The 26,322-nt window shown below is 41.5% G+C and overlaps 1 protein-coding gene across 2 annotated transcripts in view; it reads right to left on the bottom strand.

The window, feature by feature from the left end:
- The window catches only part of IGF1R (insulin like growth factor 1 receptor), a 181,934-nt gene that overhangs the window by 139,943 nt on the left and 15,669 nt on the right, over positions 1 to 26,322 (bottom strand). For both annotated transcript variants that reach the window (XM_064517916.1, XM_064517915.1), the window contains exon 2: positions 6,977 to 7,522. In XM_064517916.1, coding sequence (XP_064373986.1) covers positions 6,977 to 7,522 — 546 coding nt within the window. The remainder of the gene's footprint in view (positions 1 to 6,976; positions 7,523 to 26,322) is intronic.

The raw sequence follows: 26,322 nt of genomic DNA, 5'->3' as shown, positions 1-26,322 counted from the left end.
AAGACCACGGCTCAAGTCCACCCCTATTTAGGCATCAGACCCTCAAAACAGAAATCAGAGGAAAGCAAGCAATCCCCTGCTAACAGGACTCCTTGTGTGCTTAAGAGTCATAGATGCAGCAAATTGCACAAAATGCTAAGCCAGGCTGAGTTTGCGTTGTCTCTGCAATATTTGCAAAAACACAGCTTTCTTTTGGTTTTACACTTGACATTTCCCTGACATTTTCCCCTATAATGCTGCTACCTATTCCCTGATCCCAGTTGTTTTTCAGATTTATTGTAAAATTAAAGTTTTACACATCATGTTGTTAACTATCCAACGCAACTGCCTATTACCAAACATTTGTCTAATACATGTATCAATGATGTCTGGAAGTTTATGTTAGGCAGATTAACCAAAGATCAGGTTCAAGTTCAGATACATGCATAATTTCAAAGATTTAACATTGCACAACAAAAACATTTCTCTAAACAACCATCACCCTCAATCTCTCCTAAGGTGAAAGCAAGTTCTTCAGAACAGCAGAAGTGCTTCAAGTAAAATCCAAAGCATTCTGCTCCCAACTCCAGCTAACATCACGTTATCAAATTTCTGAAGCATCATCAATAAGGTACCTTTGAAAGTATCTTTAGGACATTAGAGAGGTTTTAGAGTACTTTTTTTAAGCCTGGAAATAAACAGGCAACATCTAAGGGACCCTTGCAGCACGTGATCATAGACATCTTCCCACGCCCTTCCGGCCCACAGCCTCGGGCCCCCCAGGCTAGGAGGCCCATTCCCTCTTCCCGGCAGCCCGCACAAAATGAGAGGTTAGCCAAGGACTTCTTTCACATTAAAAGGTTGCACACTGTACGTGTGACCATACAGTGATCCTTTTATATCTTCCTGTGAAGAGAACTGGCATTGTTTTCCTTCCCCACCCTTTACCACAGAGCATCAGGAGAAACTGAACTGAGGAGTTAACGTACAGTCAACTCTCCAAAGCAGGGAATGAATAGTTGCTCCAAGTGATCTGCAATTTTTTTCTGACAGTGAAGCAATTGTTTGGCATCGAGTAAATCCATATTGTAGTAGCAATAAAAGTCATGCTCTTGCTTTCAAAGTTTCACAAGGCAAAGATCTGAAGCCATGAAAGACAGGCAGGGTATTGATCTGGAAGGGCCTTCGGTCCAGCCAGGTTTCAATCACAGCAGTTTCCTGTTTCACTGCGTGTGTAATATGCTTTTACAGAAAGCACAGAAAATCCTGTCTGCACTTTCCAGCTGGAGCAAGTTTGTTACTCTATTATTTGCAAGGTATTGCATGCCCACTCAAATCATGGCAGTGTTTACTGAACTATTCCACAACACACAGATTTTTTCCCCCCACTCCTTTATCAGAAAGAATACCAGAAGGAATAATTCTCTCTGATGGTCTGAAGGGTGGATGGTCACTAGAAAACAGCTACTCATCACCTGGTGAACATAAGCACATCTTTGGATAGACAAAGATGAGGCAAGTCTAAGCAATAATAATAAATAATAATAAATAATAATAAATAATAATAAATAATAATAAATAATATGTTGTGAGGGAAGAAAAAAGGGTGTGTGAACATGTGCAAGAGAGACATAAGGTATTTTCAAAACCCTAAGAACATTTCTGTTGTTTGGAGGGTTTTTTTATGCTACATTTCAAGGTTTTATTCTTTATTCCAAAAAGTGGGCAAAATATCCCAGTTAAAAGTTTTTTGGTTTTTTTTTAAACTTTACCCTGTGACAAACTGTCATTGATGCATTAATTGCATTAAGCCTTTAACACCGCAAAACAAAACTCCAAAATTTAGAGTCCTCTCAAAATGGCATATTTTTATGCCGTATGAAACCAGTAAGCCAAGACAGGTAGGAAACATTAGCATTCAGTGTTTGGTGCCTAGTGCAGGCTGCAAGATTCAAGACACTCACTCCCCAGAACGCTCTTAGAGAACAAACAAAAACGGCAAGTATACGTTTGTTTAATTTTAGCTGTTTTCTCAGAATATAAACCACTGCTACAGTAATTAACTGCAGATTGGCCTGAGCTGCTCCGCGGCCATTCCAGCTTACTAATTAAATATGCTCTCACAGCCATAATAAAAATTCTGGGAAACCTTTGGCTGGAGATCAGGCTCCTCAGGAGGGGAGCGAAAGTCAGGAAAAAACTTCATTCAGAATGAAAACACTAACAAAAATTTTTTAACGTGCTCCAGATTCTTCTAACTCAGCAACAGCAACTGTGCCTTTTTACAATTTTTTCTCTTACCCTTCTGTTTATTCCTTTCAGATGATGTTTATTTGCTGGAGAGTTTGCGTAACAACCAAAGGGACAAACAACCTGTCCGTTTCAAAATATTTTCAGGTTTATATCATACTTTTTTTTTTTTTTTTGAAAAACCCAATGAAGGTAGGATCTATGTTTATATGTTAGCTTCACTTAACATTACATTGCATCAAATTTGCTTGTTAAAAAACCCAAGACTTTTAAAGCATATTTTCCTCTTCTGGGATAGGCAATTTCTATTATATTTCAGGGTAAGAAAGAAAAAAACCATATATATAAATGAAGAAGCAAACAAACAAAAAAAGCACGTAGATGTAATTTAAAACAAAGCAAAGACGATCTGATTCAGCACCTCTGGCTCCCAATCTGCTCCTCTCTCTCTCTTCACGTCTGCGTAGTTCACATACGCTCAATACTTCTGAAGGACAGGGAACGCACACTGAATACTCCTCAGAGAGGAGAAAGCAAGAAGGGAGCAAAATCCCAGCGCAGGCTTTCTGCTGAATCAACAGGGCGCGGATGCCCAGATGGTGCCCGCTGGTGAGCGCCGCGCAAGTCAATGGAGCTATGTCGAACGGTACCATTCAACGGCACCATCTCTCGAGCGCCGTGTAAACAAACAGGAGCAGATTCCGAATATTTGCGAGAACACATCATGTTACTGTCTCCATATGTTTAAACATTTCAGTGGAAGGTACATATGGACCACTCTTCCCACTCACTGTCATTCTTCCCCTCCTGTTCCCCGTTCCCCCACATACACCATCTTTTCAGGCCACTGTCAAACCGATTCAAGAGGGAATAAGGATACATTTTCATTAAAAACATTTTGTGCTCAGCTGCCATCTGCTTCCTTATCAGCCTCCAGATCCTCACATGCCTTTTCTGTGGTCTTTACTTTCACACATTTGGAAGCTGCAAGTTTCCCCCAGTTGTATTGCACAGCACAGTCTACACGAACCTTTGTTTTTTCATGTCAAATTCACCTCTTAAAACAAATCACACCCTTTTGCTTACAGCCTCAATCCATGTTCCCTCCATAAAGTCAAAGTAAAGCTACAGGTTTTTTTTTTTTTTTTAATGTCAGTGGCAAATTTAATTCTAAAGGTCCCTCATGCACTGCACACACTCACCTCAATGGTTTTATAGGAACACAGTTATTCCATCCCCTTCGCCCCGCACTACAACTTGCCGTCTCACAGAGGGAGGACTGGGGCTCCCAGACCACGCTCTCCTCGCCATCTCACGCAGAAGCAGGTAGTTGAAGCCACGACCCTTTCGTAACGGCTCCCTGACCTCCACGGGCCACAACCTGAGCCCTAATCCTTCTGTCATCTGAGCGGGAAGGCATGAGTTTCAGCTAATACTTGACAGAGGTCTCCAATGGGGCAGGGAGGAATAACTAAACTGAGGTTAAGAAAAAAAAAGATCCCATGCATATACATTTTTTGTACCGATTACCACTGATTTTGCCATTACTTTTGCCCCTAAACAGTTTGCCTTGTTCATTTCTCCTGGCCCTAAACACAGAAGGGTCTCGGGCAGTGCTAGCTGGGCTCGTTCAGGAAGCTCAACACAGATTATGACAGACTAGGGAGCCTAAGTTTCCAGGCAGGCTTTAAAGGTTGTAATTTATATTTGGTTTATGCACACTTATAAAGACCTAATGACTAAGGCAGCAAACTTCCAAGCTTAGTCATAAAAGGCCGTTCAGAAAACAATGAATATTTTCTTTTCAGCAGATCAACGGACGGGCAAAGCGAGCACATCACCGGTGACCACTTCCAAGGGCTACAGGAGAAATGTTCTACCTGCCTCTCACATCAATGCTAACGCAGATGTAGGCAGCTTCCATGCACATCTCCCAGCAGTCGCAACTGCTAGAGAGAAGGCCTCCCTCTTATTTATGTGTCTGGAGATAAAAATGTTATCTTTTCCATCTCTGTGCCCCAAAGCCCGATCACTGACACAGTTTCGGTTCTCGCCTCTTACCTCAAGAGGCTCCTACAGGGACCTGCAACCCAGAGAAGCTGAATGAAGCACAGCCAGCATTTGATGTGCCAAAAGGAACGTAGGTGCAAGACAGAGAAATGGTAGTTTGCCAAACCCGGCGTAACATGCTGCAGCTCCAAAGGGAGCAAACGAAGGGAGGCTGCTGCCTGCCGCCTTACGCACTCAGCACTGAAGGAACGTTACTGCACAGAAACCGGGGCAGCAAAAACATCACTGCAGCTTTATGCTCTCCTCCCCCAACACTGTTTCTGCACAAGTTATACTGAAGGAAGCCACGGCTTTTTCCTTTGTTTGTGAGTGAGAAAGAGGAGGAAGCAAAAAACAATTTCTCATCAATGGCAAAATTAAACAGAAGCCCAGCTACTTAAAGCACTAAGTGTTCCCACACAACCTCTCCCCACCAACTTGAGGTCTTTCACTGCCGTCCTGTCCTAAACAAGGACAAAAGTGATTTAATATACACTCCTACCACAGATCCAGGAAGAAAAATAAAAGGGCAAACTAAATGAACACAAAGTGACAGACAGCATTTTCAATTTAACAGTACTGTGACGCACAGGGAGAATGTCAGGGCTAAGCTAGATATTACGCTAGAAAAAAACTCCCTGGAGAACAACCCAGATCTCACATCTGCATTGGTAGGAAAACGCAGATTAAAAGACATCGTCACTTAAAAGTCCTTGCCTCTATTCTTTCTCATGTCCTTGCGCAATTTTGTACAGCGGAGTCCTCTCCAGATCAGGAGTTGATTGCAAATGTGTTCAAGCAATCTAGTAAGACAAACTAAAAGCTTCCTTTTGAACAATTGGACATTTGTACCTCCCTTGTTTTTCTTTAGGAATGGCAGTGCTCTTCTCGTAGATGAATGGCTGGCAAATTTAAAGTCTTCCTCCATGAAGTCAGTGACTTATGATTAACGGGCTAAAGAGATCCAATTTTCTCACTTTTTATTATTTATTAGAATGTAGTAATTTTTCTACTCTGTATCCTCAAATACTTTAAACCTATTTTTTTTTCCAAAATGTAGTGCTCTTAACAAGCACTTTAAGCCTCTTTTCCAATACTTGCTTTCTTGTTCAGTCTCCCACAAAAGGACGATGAAAGCCCGTAGGAAAAGAAAAGCATTACTTACACCCTTGCCTTACAAGCGCTGCCATCACAGTATAACTATGGCCTCATCTTATTTAAACAGTTCTCTTCTCACATGCATTTGGGATTCAAATTATTTTAACATTTCCCGTAAAGTCAACAAGTTTCTCACACATCACTGTTGTGTGTTCCAAATAGCCCAAACACACAACAGAAAACAAATCAGTTGTTTTATCTTACTAAATACATTCCAGTTACATCCATTCAAACCACTAAGGGAATGAAGCTGCACAGGAATCACCTAGGTCATCATCTGCAGACAAGGGAATTGCGCTCCTTCAATGAAGGCAAAAATCTGGCCCGCCGAACCCTAATGACTCAGAGCAACATATGGCAAAAAACTAATACGGCTCACTTCCCTCACCTTCGCCAAGTTTACAGGACTTCTAGTAAGCTGTATGGGTCTTCTGGTTTGTTCATTCGTTTAAACATAAACTTTATTTCCTGTAGGAATTATTACTAAAAGAATACCATTACGAATGCCTTTTTTCAGAGAATTTTTTTGGCATGTGTTAACTACGACTGTCCTACAAGATACTTCAGTTTAACTTCTGACTGAATGGGGGGGCTTCAGAAGTACCTGATGGGCTACTAAAAGGGGGGGGGGCAGCTTCCCGAAACAAAAGTAACCTCAAAACTCCTGTTTTTATAATCTCTCGCACTCTGGTGTTTCCTATCATTACTGCAGCATTGGTCAAGACTCCAGGCTGAATTTAGGAAACGTTCCTCCCAGTGAGGACTGCTTGTAATTAAGCCCTAGTGATACAGCAGGGCTCATCTTCCGTAAAGTCACAGGATGAACTCAAAAAACCTGCCATGCAATCGTGTTATTTGAGTAAGCTATGTATTTGTTTATTTTTTAAAAAGTGCAAAGAGATCAGGTTTTGGTTTTGCTAATACTTGCCATCAGAAAGACACAAACCTTGTCATGCATGGTAAGAACAAAACTGGCGAGGGAAATTTCACCAAGAGTCAAGATATCCATTTTTTCATCGGCTCTTTGCAACTGTAGAACATACTGGAAAAAACTAACTTCAGTACAAAAGTTATGTACAGAATTATCATAGGAATTTCTGAAGGTACATACCCAAGAGAGGCAAAGAATACGAAGTCAAAACAAGTTAACAACTTCAGTACTGCAATGACTGGCACACATGTAACATACTTGGGCAAGGAGAAGACAGCCACCTCCTGCCAAGCCCTCCTACCTCAAGGGAGGTAAAGTTGGTTCCAGCTTTGCTATAATGACTTTCATTCTACATTTAGACACTTTGCATCTTTTTCATGGGGAAGTAACCCAGAAAGTTTTTTGTTTTAATCAAGTGAGATGATCCTTTATTAGCTGGGGAAGAATCTACTTGTGTGTAATCCCCATAGTGAGCCTATCAGATGTCTAGTTTCCACACAACTAGAATAAAAGTTTAAGTTGCTGAAGAGCCTAAAATAAAAACACATTAAATGAAAACTTTACTTTGGAAAGAGGTAACAAATCACACACTATCTATTCAATTCTTACTTTTCTGGCAGTGGTTGGTGGTCCAGCAGCGGTAGTTGTACTCATTGTTAATAGAGGTCTTCTCACACAATGGCTTCTCTTCCATTGTCCCCGGACACAAGTCCCCGCATTCTTTTGGAGGCTTATTCCCAACGATGTAGTTATTGGACACTGCATCGAGGATGAGAGACCAGTCCACCGTGGAGAGGTAACACAGGTCAGAGTTCTTCTCAATCCGTATGGCTCCACGGGTTATGTTCCGCAAGTTGTGAAGCCCAATCTCTTTAAGATTTGTCATTTCAAAGATAACCAAGGCATAGTTGTAGAAGAGATTCCTCCCACGAATGACTGTGAGGTTGGGGAAGAGATCGCTGAGGCTTTCCAAGCCCGCCACACGGAACAGCAGCAAATAATCAGTTATGACAGTGAGCTTTGGGAAGCGAAAGTTGCGGTAATCCTCTGCTTTAGAGATGAGCAGAATTTGAAGGAAACCTTCAATTACCGTACAGTTCTCTAGGCGTTTCAGCTCATGGATATCATTGCGAATGTCAACATTTGGCCCACAAACTGAAAACATAAGAGGAGAGAGGAAAGTTAGTAAATAAATTGTTTTTAAGCCTTTCGAAATTGTAAATTCAAATAGAATATTCTGATGGACATCAAATTTTTAGTTTCTTAGTAAGGCTGCAGTTGTTTTAAAACATGATATGAGTATTTGATTTACACCTCCCCCGAACACTCATCTCATTTAATGCTAGCTAGCTACGACCGCTACCGGCAACAGCACGGAGTTGCGAGCTATCAATGTTCTTCAGCAGACAGGGAAATGTTTTATTATTGATGCTGAAAAGAAAGCTGCATTTCATTGAGGAACAAGAAGATAAACCAGGTGCATTGGCACGCTGTACTTCAAATTATATCTTGACATACAGGTGATTCAGCTACATGACTCCCAACAAATTGTAAATAAAACAGACTGATTCTTAAGGGGGAAAAAAAAAACAATTAGGAAGCTAAGATACATGCACATAAGAAAAAGGGGAGCATGCAAAAAAAAGTAATTCTTATGATTTCTCCAATCACACTTTCTTCCCAGGTTCACAAGGCAAACTAGCCCTAATTCTTGAATTTCAGTCTTGCATTAGATCAGCAACAATACAAAATCCACAGAAAGGTACTCAGCACTTCCTGTACTGCAAACTGGGAGGAAAAGAAAGTGCTTAGACCTGTAGCTAACGCACGAATTCCTGTTTGCATGTTCCAGTGAATCAACTTTGACTAATTTTGGCACCAACATACAAAAAAGTTCCTCAAGTTCTAAGAAACACAGGATGAATTTATTTACGAGAATGCACAGCATCATAGTGACGAATTTCCCTTGAAAACAGCAGACTAAACTCGATGCACTCTCAAGAAAAAAACAACAGCCAAAAAGATTGTTCCCTAATAAATATTAGGTCTTTCCATATTAGAGCCATACCACAACAGTCATTTTAAAGGGGCTGGAAGAAACACGTAACAATAATGTAATAACTAGATGCATAAAATACACTTTGATATAAAACAAAGAGCAACTATGGAGCACAGAGATCTGTTGTTCTTGGACTCTCTCAAAGTCGGTCTTTTGTCGAAAACATGGAAAAAGATTCCCCAGAATAGATAATAAGATGCTTGTAAGCAAACAAAGTGAAATGCCAACTTATTTAAGCAACCCTAAACTTAGATAAACCCCAAGCAATTCAATCTTGTGGAAAGGTTGTTCTTTTCTTATGCACATCAGGCTTAATTACTTTAACACCGCCTCTTCCTCAGACAAGAAATAGGTCTAAACGCAAGCACTGGAGCCAAGAACTTAAATTTCTACTCAGATAAATTGTCCAGAGATTCAGAAATTGCTCTAGCAACAGAAAGCAGTCCTGCTGCCCCATAATACTTAGCTGAGGCTAGTAACACAAGCTACCAAAGGATCCAGAACATGAACATGCTAAAACCATAGCAACCCTAATACCCAACAAGAACTTAAAGTCAGGTAGCTCCCCCAGAGATCACCTGCAGATAACACGCACTTCACAGACACAATAAGAATACCAATTTCTTGTTGGAGAGACACGGTAAAAAACAATAGGACAGGATATTTGCTAAGAAACAGATGTTTTCTACGCAAACTATACCTAATTCTCCTTCTGTAAAGATCGAAGCCGAAAGCAAAGGTTATTTTAATGTGATTTCCTGCACTAGAAGCAGGCATGAGCAGGAAAGTTCACTCCTTAAGCCTGCAGAAGTCTAATGGACCAAGGGAAACACTTAGCCTTCAGGAGCAGCGAGACAGGAAATTCCCATTTTAGTAAATACAGACTGCAGAACAATTGCATACTACTGCCTAGACAAGTGCCACGGCTCCAACTTCAGGAAAAGGTAAAGAAAGCAAAGGTGAACGGGTTACCACTACCCACCTTGAGGAGCCAGATGGGAGAGGGACATTGTTAACGAAATCCAAGGCAGTAGATCTGATAACACATGTACTGGTCATGTGAGGAAAAAGCTTGGGCTTCTCCTCTCCTGCATTTGCAGGGAAGCCGCTATCAACCCGGATGAATTGCTTTGACAAGTCCAAACCCAAGTCTTGCTCTCAGTTTCTGCAGTTTTCTTCTACAGGAGCCATCCCTCCCACCCCCCTCCACGAGACAACGCGCTCTGCCCAAAGCACAGCCTGCTCCGACTGAAGTATATTTACACTCGGACATTAGGTTTCTCCTCTTTTGGGAAAAGAGGAAATTACAAAATACAATGTTTCTCCAATTAAACTGGTTTGGTTTTTGTCTCTACCTGCTGGCAAGACAAGGTGAACAGCATGGTTCCTGTTACAGCAAAGCAAAAGTAGCAAAATTTATTTTACTGTCATAAAACTTTAAAAAGCTTAACTGCTCCAAGCCTTTTATTTTGCTAAAGAAATAAAATTTGCAATTGTGCTGACACTTTGTAGGCAGGGTTCCAGAGTGATGGGTTTAAAAACAGTTGAGTTATAATACCCTAAAGAACAATTTGTAAGAGGAATGGCAGAAAACCTTAACTAAAGTATTATATACCCGCTCATGTGTCTATTCCGAGCCTGGGCTTTAAGAGTCATTGTTTTTAGTTTTATGTTTGTCTCAGCTTGAAAATTACTTAATTTTAGATATTTAATGCTTTTATAAATCAATGAGATTTCTTGAACTTTATGGCAGAAGTACGTACTCACTTGCCTCAATTATGAAACATCATCCCCTTACTACAGAAAAGGACCGAGGCCAGTGGGCTCTAATGCTAGAAATTGCTTACAGATGAGCATGCTGCTGACATTTTTGATTTAAGAACATATTAGTGTATCTAATAAGCTATGTTTTGCAGAACTGCATGTATATAATGAGAACTGCAGAGTCCCAAACGTTAAACAGGACGGGCGCCTTGGTCCATGCCGACATCTGGGAAACACGGTTCCAGTTTAAGCAGATGAGGAAGGGAACAACCATCTTAGTTTATTCAAGTTCAGCCATGGCTCTGTCCTGCTGCTCCCCCCCACCCACCCACACACCCTTTCTTTAATTAAGATGCTTTTAAAGTTCACATTGATCACTGAGGTTAATTATACCATAATGCATCATCTTTTTCTCACTTTGCTTGCTGCTCCAAAAGGGATTATATGAAAAACAAATTAATCAGAGCTCAAAGCCTACTACAGTTTCAATCTGGCTGTGCCGTCTTTTCCCTGGATCACATTTTAGAGAAGTATATATGGACTTGCAACATAAGCTGGCCTGCCGGACAGACAGAAATGCACACACAATGCTCTCCTGAGCATTTATATCCTATTTAACAGTTTGATATTCCTGCTTATATTGCTTTTTAAATTTGACAAGCATAGCTACCTTTGCTTTGTGTTCAATTCGCAACTGAAAATTCACTGTAATGTGTGTATTTAGGTCATTAACAAAAAACCCACAATGTTTCTGTTAACAGTCCTGCCTCAAGAGTTTGGGTCTTGGGTGGATTATAAACACGCAGGGTGATTACCGAGAGTCAGATTTATGCTGTTTCATTCAGGTGCTTACAGATTTCCAAGTCTTTCCCTAAACTGTCTAGAATGTCTCAGATTTCTAAACTAAGCATGCAATTGTGAGTGGAAAATGAGTTCTTTACTTAAAAAAAAAAAAGTAGTTATTTGTTTAAAAGACAACTTCCCAATACAGTCAAATACCAAAGAGAAAAAACCAATTCTTTCTCTCAGTGAACACGAATGCCTCCTGGAAGTGACACTTTAGTCGGGGAGAACTCACCTTCACCTACAACCAAACCACAAGCCCAGCACGCTCTTTTCCTCCGAGAGCATCCCGGGGCAAGCTGCAGGGCACGTACACCTCCGGAGGCGATGCAACCCACGCCGCACTGCTGCCTTTCGCAGGACCTGCAGCCCCTTCCCAGCCCAAGGGACAGGCCCAAGCCCCACCATGCAACAGAGAAGGGCTCAATGAACCTCCAGGAAAAATGGCCACGGATGATCACTCTCACTGTATGAGCCTGTTAACGTGGCCTGCAGCCTGCTCCCTCACCTGGCAGGAGCTCCTGGCAAGTCCTCCGAGCGCTGCCCAGCCTGGGAGCAGAGGGGCCGAGCAGAGGATGTGAACACCCGGACGCGGCAGCGCCGAGCTCCCGCACGCGACGGGCTGCAGTGAAGCTGTGACCCGAAGAGCTCACAGTAAGGGGACCTGCTAGTTTCTTCTCTACCTTAACTATGATTTGCTCATTTTGATCATAAAAAATACACTTTGACATGGGGAAGAGAACAAGCAATTTGGTGTGTTGTCACCTCGCTGAACACCCGCTATTTAACCATCAAATAATCATCTGCACCATGCAGCAGCTCTTTACTCTTCCTATATAACCACTAGTTAGCTCACACCAGTATCTGTCCCCAGAAGGACTTGCCTGTTGCCTTTCAGCATCTCCAAGGAAGCGCTTAGTGCAAAATGGCAGGCTGCGGGGCAAAGAGCCTGCTGTTCAACGTCTGGCCTACAACACAACTTCTGCTTGCCCCAGCATCTGTCACAGTCGTACGGATATCCACAGCAGCTAATCTGTTATTGATACTGAGGAGTCACAGGGCAGAATCCACAAGTTGCACACACTCATTTTTACGGGAAAAGAGTTTATTTCGGACAAGAAACCTGGAGTCACTTCATCACAGCATAGCTCTTGCTTTTAAGTTTTATATTCTTCCCAGTTACTCCATTTAGAGAGTTTTAAATAAACACAGTTTTTGTTAAGGTTTTTCTTGCAAAAAAAAAAAAATACAGCTCTTCACATCTTAAGCATTGTCACTGGCCTTTTGCTATTTTGGTAATGTTAAAAGGTTGCGCTACACTGAATGGTTTCTTTATCCTTCTGGCCTTAACTAGCCAGAAGTTAAAGGTGCAGCAACCATCACCGTGTGGCTCTCCACACCAGAAGATGCTCTGAGACAAAGCAGCACCGAGGCAGCTATGAGACACCACAGCACAACCCGTTTTAGCAAGTCTAAGGCCTTTTCAGCCAGGACTGCTCCAAGCTGGGTCAGTCTTTCCCTAGCAACAGGGGCTGCTCAGCCTGTGTGGTCATTCACACTTCTGAAAGGAAAATCAGGGTAGACTGCTTGCCATTAACATCTCACTAGCAACCTGGAAATCAGCTCCTGGTCACCTTCCTCCTGTTTTGTGTACTAACGATGTGTTACCAGAGCAAGTTACCATTCCCTTTGTTTTCCGTCTTTGACTTCCCTTCCGTGAAAATTCTGCCTCATTACTTCCAAAGATGCAAAGCTTTATTTTAAATGAGGAGCCTGGATACCTTTGGCTTTTCCATCTAACAGACGTTTCCACTTGCATTCCTTGCTGAAAGAAAGTGCTGAAGGTACAGCAATTGCTCTAATTTCATATTGTCTTCCTGCCCAGGGGTTAAAATACCCATCTGTTGTATAGCACTTTTCATCAGTAGATCTCAAAGCACAGCTTAAAACCTAGCCGTTCCGAGGATACGGAGCTCGCGATCCACAGCCTTCAGAAGTTTCCCAAGGGAGGGTGTGAGGTTGCTCAACTTTCTCATCTACCCTGAAGTTTTGCACACAGTGGCAACAAGCACGGTACATCACCACCATCGCTGGATCATTTCCTACGCAAAGGACGAACTACAGGGCCTGACAGAGAAAACAAGCTTGGCTGGTTCTATTTTTAGCAGAGTAGCTCGCTCACACAACCACCACCAAAAGAAAAAATTCACTTTGCCGATAATGGCTTTTTCTGAGCACACTCCACTTCAGCAAGAGGTCTGCTCTTCTAGACAGCCACCGCTCCTCTCTGGTCAGCTAAGAGTTAGGTTACCGAACGCAGCAGCGCTGCCCTCTCCCAAACGCCTCTGATGAAAGTGACTCGACCGCGTCATCCTTCAGTAACGTCAGCTCAGAGCCGCGGGTCTTTTGGGGAGATCAGCACATCTTCTAGACAGTGCTGTTATTTATACCCTGCAGAGCCACTTCTTTTCATCATGTGTTTTTTTAGTTTTAATCCATGGCAGGTCCTTTAAAAAAGGGGGGGGAGGGTCCAAAACAGCTACTGAGCACGGCTGCAGTCCAGCAGGGCTCATCCCAGACGCACAGTCCTTTCTAAGTCAATCTCCAGAGTTTCCACCTCTCCTTCGGCACAACAAAACACATTTATTGCATCGGATGGGTTTGGGTCTGCATGCTCCACGATGGCCTGCATACTGACACAGTTACTATAAACTGGATCAACTCAGTAGAGGGCCAGTCTGGCACATTGGCAAACAAGGGGAAAAAACAGAACAAAAAACCAACCCAGCAAACAAAAACCACATGCCTCAAAACATTTCCCCACAGACACTTCAAGGTTAAAGCACGCTTTCTGCTGATGACAGCATCCCGGTCTCCAGGTTATCTAAAAAACTTTGAACAAGGTTAGGAAAAAGATACTAAACATACAGGAAAGTCCTGCAGCCGATTTAAAAGGAAGCTCTCTTCTGCAAGTCTGTAAGCGTTCAGAAGGAAAGCAGAAAGACATCCGTAGAAATGGAGAGGGAATAATCTGAAAAAGTTATAACCCATACAGATTTTAAGCAGGGAAAAGTAAAACTTGACCTTAACCTCTCTCTTTCTACTTACTGCTAAGTATTACGCTAGTTTTAAGAAAGCCATCAGGACCTGTCGTAGAGCCCTCAAGGAAAAAAAATGTGACCTAATTCAGTCAGCTCTGACCAGAATGAACGAATGGTCAACAGAGAGGTACAGCAGCCCATGGCCTGGTCCTCAGTGCAGTTTACTCCTGCAGTTTCACTTCAAGCCTTGGAAGGCAAAGGCTTCTACCTTTGACTAAGAAGGAGCTGATTTGCAACCATAATTTCCCTTCACACCCATGAAGGGTTTCAGCATAGTTGCACCATCTGCAGACACAAAAAAAATCACTGCAGAAGTCTAAGGATTCTTTAATTGCATACTATACAAAGCAGAAATTAAATGTGGAGTTCACAGAAATCAGCAGTTGGAGAGATTTCTTATGACACTTTACATTAACACAGGATTCCACCACCCACTAAGTTCTTGGTTTTGCCTTCATAGTGACACTATGAATGAAATATATATTTTAGTGTCTTTAATATACTTACACAACCTCCCACAAAATTTCAGTATTTTCCAAGCTCACCTATCCTGCATGTGTCACATCAATCACTAGATCTCTTCCTAGGGAAGCCAGCTTCTGCGTTACTTCTTGGGATGTCAGCACCAGTGACAAGGAAGGAACTAAATCTGTATCACATGACTCAAGCTGGCACCCTAACTACTGAACCGTTTTTCTTCATCTACGTTACACGAACTGCCTTAGCAAACTTTTCTGATATGTAACATCTCTCTATTTTAAGGGGGGGAAAAAAGACAAAGACAAAAGGAGCCCCATGATCTAGAAAACATTAACCATTTTAGCATTTGCTAAGCAAGTCTGCAACTGAATTTCAGTTTCTACGTTTCTGGCACTGGCACAACGCTGCCATCTTTGGCTTGCAAAACGTGAAAGGGAATACTCCAACCCAAACAAAAACCCAACTGTTTCCATTTGAATTTAAGTCTCGAGGACATTCTTGTTTACACGCCTAAGGACTGGGAAGGAGGTCTGGGGTTTCTGTTCATTTAATTAGAAGTCAGGTTTTGGAGGACAAAGCTAGACCGCTATGACCTTCTTAACACTCAAGAGACCAGAGATTATTTTGCAAGGTAACCTGCCATTTCTAGGAAATATCTTCTGTTATCATTAATTTGCCTTGTTTCACTCTTCATTCCTAACAATATTTTAAAGAAATCCTCTCTCCTACATTTGGGAAGAAAAAGTGGTGTCACAAGGGAACAACCAATTTGACCCAAATAGCTAAAGAGAGACTGGAGACTCCTCCTCTACGCATGCTTTTATCGTCTGCCATAGCCCTTAGAAAAAGGCACACGTTCTACTTTAACTCTTTTACGACTCTGCTATGTATTCCCGATCCAAGGGCAACTGCGTTACCGACCTGACCAGAACAAAACACTCAAACACAACACAGAGGACTACCACCCACATCAGAAACTTAAACCAGCTTTGCCTTTTTCCTCTCGCAATTGCAACTGTCATTGGCTAAAGATATCTCTGGCATTGCTGCTCTCCGTGAACTTCCTCCAACTTCCCCAAAGCTTACACAAAGAAAAATTTCAGAATAAGTAACAATTCTGTCCCTCATCTCACTTGCTTTCTGTCTGCCAAGATTTTACTTCAAATGTCAAGGGAAACAGCAGCTTAGCAAAAAGGGAGATAATAAAATGAATTGAATAATTGATTGATGTCTTCTCTACAGAGCTCACCAGAGCAAGTAGGTCTACATTTAGCCTAGCTCACGTGAAAGCATCCTCATGACAAAGTCATCTCCAAATTAATCCTCTCACTGAGCCTGCACTGACCCACCACATCCCTCAGGGGTTCCTCTGCAGCCGCATCTGTTAGCTCCTACTACCGAAATAGCATAAACATGAGTGAGCGGCTCAGTCGGCAGTGGATTTTTGTTTGTACTCGTGGGTACAGGGAGTAAAAATGGAAGAAGGTATTGCAGAACTATTAACATTTAAACGGCTGAGCTTGTATCATCACCCCAGAACAGCTGGCTATCCAGCCAAGGAGAAGTAGCACCAAACCTTTAACTCAGTGATCTGTGGTTCTCAGATTAGAAAATGCCTGCAAGATGCTCTGACCTGCCTCTCAACCACAGACAAAAAAAGACCTAAATCTAACAGAAGATCAGATCTACAGTAAATTCCTCCCTCATTACTGCCTGGCATATACTGAACATTGAGAGCATTTGAACACTTCTGTCCCTGATGAGATGCTTTTGCATATCACAGGGGAAGAAAAAGGGTTCGAAGCAGCATCTGAACGGAAATCCAGAATACTCCCACAAGCTCGCGCAACACTTCAGGGCCACAGCCTAAAATGGAACATGGTCAAGTTTATCAGCTTGAGAGAGAACTGTAGAAGTCAAAGAAAAATTCCTCATAAGGAAGCAGGTAAAGCCCAGACCCTTAAAGACAGGTTTAATCCTCATGGGCATAGAGACAGACTTCAGAACTCTGCAGAGTTTCTTACGCTGCAGAATCACTTTTCTGACAGCACCACAAAATAAGAGCATGCCATTCTATAGAAAAAATGTAACGTAGAAGTGAGTAGGTGGCACATTATGATCAATAACTACGAGAGTAAAACTTTTTTTTTTAAACTGTGATAATAATGTTTAAACTCTATGCCAGTAGCTGCAGTCTAATGCCTGCTAAAGCAAAAATGGAAGACTAAAATTACAAGCTGTTTATAACACAGAATTTATGTTTCACAATCTGTGATGACAATAGAGCTTAACAGAAATTGTCTCTCCTGGGGACTGTTCTTCTCCACCTTTAAAAAAATCATTGTGTGTATGATTTTATTTATTTTAAAACAGTTGTCTACACATCCAAGTGACTCAGCAACTGGCTGACAGAAACCTATGGGATGCACTCTTAGGTTGCAGGGATAAGCAGCCAATTCTTCCTGAGTGAAAAATCATCATGCAGCTGGGCTCTGCAACCCACATTTATGGAGACTTCACGATGCTTTTAGCTGCCTGATGAGCTGCCATCCTGCACTAACCTAGGAAACCCGCCACTCCTCAAAGTATTTTGGGCTTTTTTTCTTCTCCTCCTCCTTTTTTAATTGAATAGCCTGGCCAACAAGGCCAGACTACTTTGACTTCATCAGAAGAAAACTGCCAACAGAGTACCATAATATAAAATGGCATCCATCTTCTACTGGTCAGCACCAGGACTTAAGAGAGTCCTTGGGAAGTTATAGTTAGATCCACAGGAATTCACAGAGAAATCAGAAATCTGATATTACTCTTAATGATATGTAAGACTTGACCCTACTATCCTGTGCTAACAACCCCTTGCCTGACAAAACAAATTCAAGATCCTCTGGCCTTCCATGGTAATGTTTCTGTTTTAACAAACCGAACTAAGATTTCCATTAATCCCAAATCTCGCCTTGAACGGAGATTTAGGTTAGAAAAGCATCTAGCTGTGCGGAAGATACTGCTTTCAAACTTAATTTAAACAGGGAACCCTCCCACCCATGGCAGCTACATAGCTTAAAAATCACATAACTCATGCTGTAACCTGCTTTCTGGAGGCAATTAAAATATGACCAACTTACATCCCTGAAAAGGGCTTTAAAGGTATTAAATTACATATATACAGGTGCTGTGGGGCTTTCCAGTCATGAGCTAACTAGATTGAAAAAAAGAACCTTCCTTTCCAAGTGCAAGGTAAAACACGTGGGTTGGCACCAGGCACAAGGTGACTAGTAGTTCAGGGCTTATCACCTGAAGAAGAAGAGTTGCATCAGAACAAAATTTAAGGCAAATGTAAACCAATACAGCTATACCAGGAGGAGTTCCTGCACGAACTCTTTTCTCAGGTCAACTGGCTGCTTTTGACTTAGCTTTAGTATCACAAAAACAGCCTAATCAACAAAAGTTACCTTTATACTAGAACAGCAGCATTCACAGGGTATCGCTGCAGAAGAGACACAGCATGCTAACTAGGAAAACTGTGATACCAGTCAAGGCAAGTCTGGCCACAAACAAAACACCCTGAATGCACACAAGTGAGAAGCAGCAGGATAAAAATGGTTCGTCGTGGAAAACTAGAACACTTTTAGATGCTGTTAACTACCAGAACGCCAGAGTTTTAATTTCTCAGGAGGGAGCTTCCAGTCAGAAGTGTAGGACTCTCAGCATATCTTATCTGTGCAGATCTGTTCACAAGTTAATTGACTTTCACCATAAAATGGTGAAAATAACCAATATGAAAGCTCTAAACAAGGTGTTTAGAGTAGGGGTTTAAAAAAAAAAAAAAAACCCACACACAGAAACACCAGTGGGTTACCCCCAGTCGCTTCTCCACATTTGGCTTTTAAGTTCAAGGCGACATTTCACCCATACTGTCTATTTTACATTTGTGCACTGCCCGAGACAGTGAATTTCCAACCCCATGCAGTTTTTAGACACTGCCTATAGCCACAGTGAATGACGCATATTACAATTCTGATTAACAAAGTGTTTAGGTACTTAATCAGACCCCCCTCTTTGAATTCCACTGCATGGCAACTGCAAAGTATTCTCACAAAGATGCTAAAATATTATTTTATTCAAAGAGGACAGGAAGGCCAGAGCAAACAGGAAAATTATTATTCACCATCTGGCAAGTACCTCTGGGCAGCCTGGGTTACAAAAGGTTGCCCTAATGCATTTCTAACATCCACCCCTGAGGAAAGACTGGGTCCAACTGGGTTAGAGAAATACAGCCGTGGCTCATTTTGCTCAGCAACCCATCACAAGGGATTGTCTCTTCTGCTCCCCTTCTGAACCAAAACTTGGGAGGAGACAGGGGAAGACTGTGAGAAGAAAGGGTACAATAAATTATGGGAGACAGGACTTAAAGCCAAACCAAACAGCAATATGAAAATTTCTGGACGCTTGAGACACTCCCAACTTTCGGCACCTCCCTTGCTGGGCTCTGCAGCTCACTCTCATTCCAGAACGAAAATCAAGGCCAAGCTTCTTCAAGAGGGAGATCTCCAGGTTCAAGGAGTGTCTTCAGGGTATTTTTTACCCTGTACCTTGTGTAGACAACCTGCTCATAGCCAAAGATACAGCTGGGGAATGTATCTTTAAGCAGAGTTTTGCTAGCATTCTGGTATCATTTCTCTATTCATTCTGGTCATGAAGCAGGTCACGTGAGATATAAGAAGAAACTTGAGCCAGAAAGAAAAGATGGGTAATCTCAAGGAAGAAGCAGCAATCAGCTAAGAAAACAGAACAGTTGACTAGCTTTAACTAATGCGATTTAATTACAAAGTTTCAGTTGTTGCTCAAGTATATAATCATAACACTCTGATGCAAGATGAAAATTAACAACTTCATTTTGCATTTATATTTCAGGTTGTTGGGTTTTCCTTTTTTTCTTTTTTAAAAAAAAAGTTTATTAGGAATTGCTATCTATTTAAATTACACTGATTTATTACTATGCTCTTTATAGTCAATTGGCACTTCTGCTGAACCAGAAGATAAGAGTAATGAATTTACTCAATATTATATGCCTTTAACCAATTATATAGCTTTTCATTTATTCAGAACAATACAAAATTAAAAATCTGAGAGAAAGTAGCAAATGTTAAGTAGGGAACCTTTTTTTAAAAAAAATATACATTTTAGTTTTTATGCTTGAGATCTGCAAAGGAAAACACACAAAAGGAAGATTTTAACTTAGAAAAGGAATTTTAAAGCTACCTTTAAATTTAACTTCAAGGTTAAAATTGTTCTGTTCACTAGAAAGCAAATGAAAATACAGGGCCAAAAATGTTTTATTAGTTATAGCCCAAGCTGATTATTGAAAAATACAATTACTGGAAAAATCATTATCTTGGAAGTAGACCTCATTCTCTCAAAAAAAAAAAAAAAATCAGTTTTCATCTACTGATGAGGGGAAAAAAGCTTCCCATATTTTCAGACTCAAACAATTTTTTCAGCTGCAAAAGCGCTAATTAACTGACGTGACCCAGTTGACTGAATTAAAATAAAAAATACCCTCTAATATAGGCAAAGAAGGCTACTGTTGTCAAAAAGCTGGTTTAGCATTTCAGCAGACTGTGGTTCCAAGTGTTTAGCAAGCAAATTTCTTCAAAGTGGTCTGACTTTAGCTTTGTTAACAAGTGTTTACCATTTAATATTTAAATTATTGGGTTAGAGTAAGTATATTTATAACTAAATTACAATAAGAAATATCTTGCTTTAAAGAACTTAAAAATTACTTTAAGCAAATGAATTTTACCCACTGCAACAAATGAGAGGCAGAGCTAGACAGAAAAAGGAACCAAAAGAAAGATGGCAATCACATGTGAAACCTGCAATAAGTTCTTAAATACATAAACGTGGACAACATATTCTTTAGTTTCACTGCATCCTGGAACTTTTTACTACAAGTAACAATTAATTACACCACTTCCAGTTGCGCAAGATGCACAGAAAAGTACAAGAAATATGACTGATGTTCAGCAGCTACCAACTCTCAAACTGAAGGACCAACACCAGAAATAACTACACACATCCCTTGACATGAAGAAAGTTGTCACCTGGGCAGCAACTGCTCACAGGGTTCAGAGTTAGGATACAAGATTGCAGCAAAGTGTCTCGCTGGATTCAGATTACTTTGAACTCAGTAAGGTTTTGGAAGGACTGCTTCCTTCAAGCGCAAGGAAGGATTTACCAAGCTCTGCAATCCCCAAATCAGTTTTTGTATTTCTGAGAAGGGGACGGCGGTGAAAACACCATAGCAAAACTAGCTGCTGACCCCGTAAGGGGAAGCAAGAACCTGACCTCCCCTGCAAAGGACGTGCCGCTACGGTGAACCCCGGCAAAGACCTCTTCTGCCTGTAGTTGTGATGTGCCTGCCCGAACAACACTCGATCACAGCCGCCAAACAGCTCCTGCCAACACAAACTGCACCTGCAGGGCGGGAGGGGGGACCTTCGATGGCACAACCGCGTTGGGTAACAGTGCCACACATGCACGTTTAGACACAGCTGGGCTGCGAAGCTTCGAAGCAAGTCCAGTCTGACAGAGAAAAATTAACATTAAAAAAAAAAAGAGTGTAAGTAAAAAGGATCTGAACAGGAAGACAAAAAAAAAAGCTAAGTGTTCAACTGCCAAAGATAGCTAGCTTGAAGGCAAAATCATTTGGAGAACAGAGCAGACTGACGGACAGTCCTTGGCCTCACTTCGCTTGTCTGACAGCTCTACTGGCCTCCAGTTGCTGTTGTGAAAGAAAACCACTGTATTTGTGGACGGCTAGCTGGTTCCATGTTAAGAAAACATATCTGAGTGGACTGCCTTGCTTTCCCACATGCCAGCTTCATTCAGCTTCAGATTCGGAAGCCAGGAATTAGTCACCTTAACTCTGTGCACAGCTAGGCAGCAGTTCAGGGTGCAGACAGAACGCCCAGAGCTCGCACACCACCCCCAGATCTGCAAAAGGTCACACTGGCAGTAATGGAAACATTTTCTAGTCCACTCTGGAAAAGGCCATAAAAGGGAGTCCCCCAGTGACCGGCCTGACTGCACTGGACGGCACCACAGCAACACTCATTTCTCACCTCTGGTGTTTTTTGTGGATAGCAAAAACAGACTTCTCTCCATCCTATCCTTCCCTTCCCACGGTCAGACTGTCAGAAGAGATCTATCTGCCCTTCCTTTTGGCTCTCTTCTCCCCCTTCTTACCCAAGACGCTGACTCACCTTGACACAGCCAACAGCCATCACAGTTTAAAATATTTTTGTGCCTCCTTTCGTCAGGACTGGTACAAAGTCACAAGCGTTAGTGTCCCAGCCGCTCCAGGACAGCCCAGCATCTTCACAAAAGCCCACATCCAGCAACCACGTCAGCTGAGACAGAGAGCTGTGAACTAGGAAGTCAACACACAGACGCATTTCCCACCTGCAGTTGGTGTGGAGGACACAGGAGAACACTATCCCGAAGAGCCATGCTTTAATCTCAATTTAGATACCTAAAATTAAGTTTAAATTTAAGAGAAAAATAAAAGGCAGCACAGGAATCAAAATGAAGCTTCTATGTGCTGAAGTGGCATCACTTTAGTTCTGCTGACAAATTCAGAATGATCTTGCTTGCAACACAACTAATAATTTGACATTTCTGGCCAAATTGGTCCAAAAATCCCAAAGACAACAACTCATTCCGGAAAAAGGAAAAAATAAAATAGGTAAACTAAATACATACTTAGGTCAGTGATCCTATTGAAAACGCAACACAGAACAGACTCTACTTGAAGAAGTTTACACTGGAACAGATAATAACAAAGAATTAAAAACGGAATGAAAACGACTCGGAGGTAACCTCTGTTTTGGTGCGCGTACGTTCACACTCGTGCTGCCAGAAGGTGAGTGGGAGACAGGAATGGGTCCTTGGGGAAGCAGTTAACTTCCCATTAAAGTATTTTTACAAAAAGAGAGAGTAGCTGGTGAGCTAGCAGGTCAAGTGAGCCCAAGGCCTATTAACCAGTCCAAAGGATGACATTTTATCTGCAAGAATAGTCTGGTCAAAAGGAAACAATGAAGATTTCAGTCCAAGAACAAGCAGCAAGCTCCAAGGTCTCAGCACAGAGCCAGCAGCAAAACTCCACCAAAAGTTATAAATGAAGTGGAAAACATCAAACTTGATAACCCAGCTGCCAAGAAATTACTTGCCAGATGATGAACAATATAACAATACACATACAGATACGTATTTTTTTATCACAACCTCTATTTGACCTGCTGGGGACTACAGACAGACACTTTCTCACATTAATTTACATTCTTCAAAGAGTCACAAAAAGGGGGGAGAGGGGGGAAGTTGGAGGGATTTCAGGTTCCATCCTCTTTCACCCCATTTCTGCTGAATGGTACCAAAACTATTTTAAGAGAAACAGTTCAGAACAGACTTATGCCACTTGAGCACCTGGTTAATAGAGCAAAATACTCCATGGCCATAGCAAGAGGTTTTGTCCATGCAGTAAGCCCCAGCCTGCTTGTGCTGGCTACTAGTCCTTTCAAGGACTTCTGCATCCAAAGCAAAGCATCTTTTAAGAACTCCCCTGAAAGGCCTGAACAAGTGCCTAAACTTCCAAGACATATTCTTCACTACAGCCTCGAGCAAGAGTGACAGGAAGTACATGCTTCTTTCCCTTCAATGGCTGCTTTTAAGTAACAAAAAAGTCAATCAGCATTAGACCTATTACAAATCTGGAAACTGCAGGTCAGGAAACAGGGAGGGAGGAGCAGGGGATGCAGAGAGGAGGAGGAAGTTTGATGCTCAGATTGTCAAATTAAAAATCCTTACTTCAGTGAACTGGCAAGTCTGAACTTTCAGAAGTTTTAGGCATTTTGCATTGCCCTCTGAAACCTAACCGAGCTCAGGGGGAAGGGTTAATTATATCCCTCACGCTCTAGAGTATTTTCAGCATGTTATGCTTTATTCCTCCGAAGGGTCAAGACCTTTTTTTTGGAAACAAACATAAAAACAAAGTGCCCAATGCTAGCAGTGACCATTACCAGTAGCTTTACCAAAACAGAAATATAGTGCTGCAGTTTTTCTGCTATCAGAAACATCTAAAGATATTCTATTCCTTTGACATTTTTCCCTTTGCTCTTCTCCGATACAGATCGGAAAAACAACTAAGACATCTGACTTACAGGAGAACATCCTGCTGATTAACAAAAAACAAAAACACATTACTCTTGAGAGGATACAAAGCAGCACTTCCTAACATATTCTACTTTGTCAGCACAACAGGCTTCTTTGTCATTTCAAAGGATAACTGGTCATATTGAATTTCCAAAGCACAAGTATTTAAAAAACAAAACAAAGAAACAAACATAATTGTTTTAACAAAGTGCTTTTATACTGGGACATAGCAACACAGATCTGACAAGACAAGATACCAAGGCGTGACTTTAAGTAACTTAAAGATTCTCCTTCAGTGAAAGCTTTGAGAACTGCTCGCTACTAGTAAAACCCTCTTTCAGCTCCTACAGCTCTCAGTAAGGCTGAGACATCTCTCTTTTGTGCGGCAGCTCTTGCCTCCAAATTCACAACCCCTGAAGAAGCAGTCGAACCTCTTGGAAAACGAGCGCACTTTCCATGCTTCATCAGATTTCAACCATGCAACCGAGTACTTCATGTTTGCTCAACTTCTTCTAGAGGAGAGCTCTTTAAACCCTCCCAGAATAATTTATTTCTCTAGTTGCTCCCTTGCAAATGCCAGAGCAACTGATTCAGCTTTTCTAAATGTGGAAACTGCACACCTGGCTCTCCAAAAGCATGGCAGGTTTTTCTTGTTTTGTTTATCAATTTGAGAACCAAGCTGTCCTCAGATAGCAAGATCAACCATCTCTTTTCCTCCCCTTCTCAGTTTTCTGCAATCCAAAAAAGGTCAGCATTGGAAAAAACATACATATGTTTTCCCCCCAAAAAAAAAGAAAAGAAAGTAAAAAAGGATATTTCTCCTCCTCCTAGTTCTTTGTTTCTGCCTTAGCACAGTATAACAGAGTACGTCTATGACAAATTTCAGCTTATTGAAGATCATCTGAAGAGCCACGAGACAGAATACAAACTGTTATTTAGCCTTCTAAATTACCACTTGAGAAAAATTCTGTAAAATCAGAATTTTGTGAGGGGAGCAATAAGTAGAAGAGCAGCGGAAGCCTTACCTCCTATCTCCTCTCCCTCATTCAATGAACTAATCTAAGTTTTCTCTTCTTGAATCACTTCAAGGCTTCTTTATAGCTTATTTCCAAATATAACTCAGAGCAGTATACACCCTCCCTTTAATTTCTTTCAACAAGTCCCCTTTCAGCAGAATTTGTTCTCACATACGCAACGTGGGCAGAGTCTAGTAGCATAACTTAATAGTTCCTAACAAAAAAATGTTTTGCTAACAGTAAGTTCCAGAAGAAGAAAAAAAATACTTACCTGCTCATGCTACACAGCGTTTCACAATGTTTTTAATCACAATGTTTTTAATTAGTATCTCTCAAAACAGCATCGATCTTATTCCACTGAGAAAAAAGCAGAGAAGCTGCAAAATGACATGACCAAGGATTGACCAAAGGTTAATCACAGACATAACTGAGGTATGGATGGTCTTCTCCACCACGGAAGATTGCTGTCCACATGTACCACTCTCCATCATTGTGCAAGCTCAGATTCGTGGAAGTCACTTGCAGTCATGCTGCAAAAGAGCAGGAGACTGCCAGTAAATAGCACCTGGGAGCAAAGGGATCTCAAGAGCCTCTGAGCTAAGTGACAGAAACACGGGTCTATCAGGAAATATCTCCAGTACGTAGAAGATGAAAACAAGAAGTTTAATCTTAAACCTCTACCAGCAGCCACATAAGAAACCTCTTTTCCCTCCTCCATTTACCTTGCTGAAAGAGCTTATTTTACCGTGCCGGACCATCATTACTTCTTAAAATAAGTCTAGGAAACTCAGCTAGGTGGTCTATCACACTTTCCTAAAAGCCTCCAACCTCAGACACACACCTGTTCTCACTGTAGACCTTGTTCTACCAGCCACCAGGGCAGCACTGAATTACTTCAGATCAAGTCACTTCCACCTTCTACCCTCAGACTCCCCTCCAAGGAGGCATCGCTCATTCTCAGCTTTCATACTTCACCAATTTCGGAATCAACAGGAAATGGAGATCAGTCGTGATTTCACTAACTCAACAGTGACTCATCATTCAACTCCCCTCAGACTTACATTTCATCTGCGAAGAGACACGATAGCAAGGCCAAATTCCAACCAGACAGTCTGACTTGCAAACAACACTCACTTCCCCATCAGATTTGCCATGGATTGTTAATTATTCAGGCATCTTGAGAAATCACCATACTACGCTCATCTTTCTTATCCCCCAGTCAGATCCCAAATGCAGTTAGTATTTGGTTTCTTAGCTTAACCCCAAAAAATAATCAATAAAGAAATTACATGAACCCATTGCACTGCATTCTGTAAGACCCATCACTGTTTAAATATGCCTAAATGTGAGTTAACTCTGCCTACCAGCGCCCCTAAGCTAGTGACAAAGAATCGTCTATCTTCACATTATGAAAAGACTCAAATCATCAGATTTCTTTCCGCTTACATATCCTCCAAGCCAAAAAAGCCATTTGCATGAAATTAA

The sequence above is a fragment of the Dromaius novaehollandiae genome, chromosome 10 (genome assembly GCF_036370855.1).
Source record: "Dromaius novaehollandiae isolate bDroNov1 chromosome 10, bDroNov1.hap1, whole genome shotgun sequence".
In the NCBI taxonomy this organism is placed as follows: Eukaryota; Metazoa; Chordata; class Aves; order Casuariiformes; family Dromaiidae; genus Dromaius; species Dromaius novaehollandiae.
Note: the sequence above shows the minus strand (reverse complement) of the source record. Positions and strands in the feature narration are given on the sequence as shown.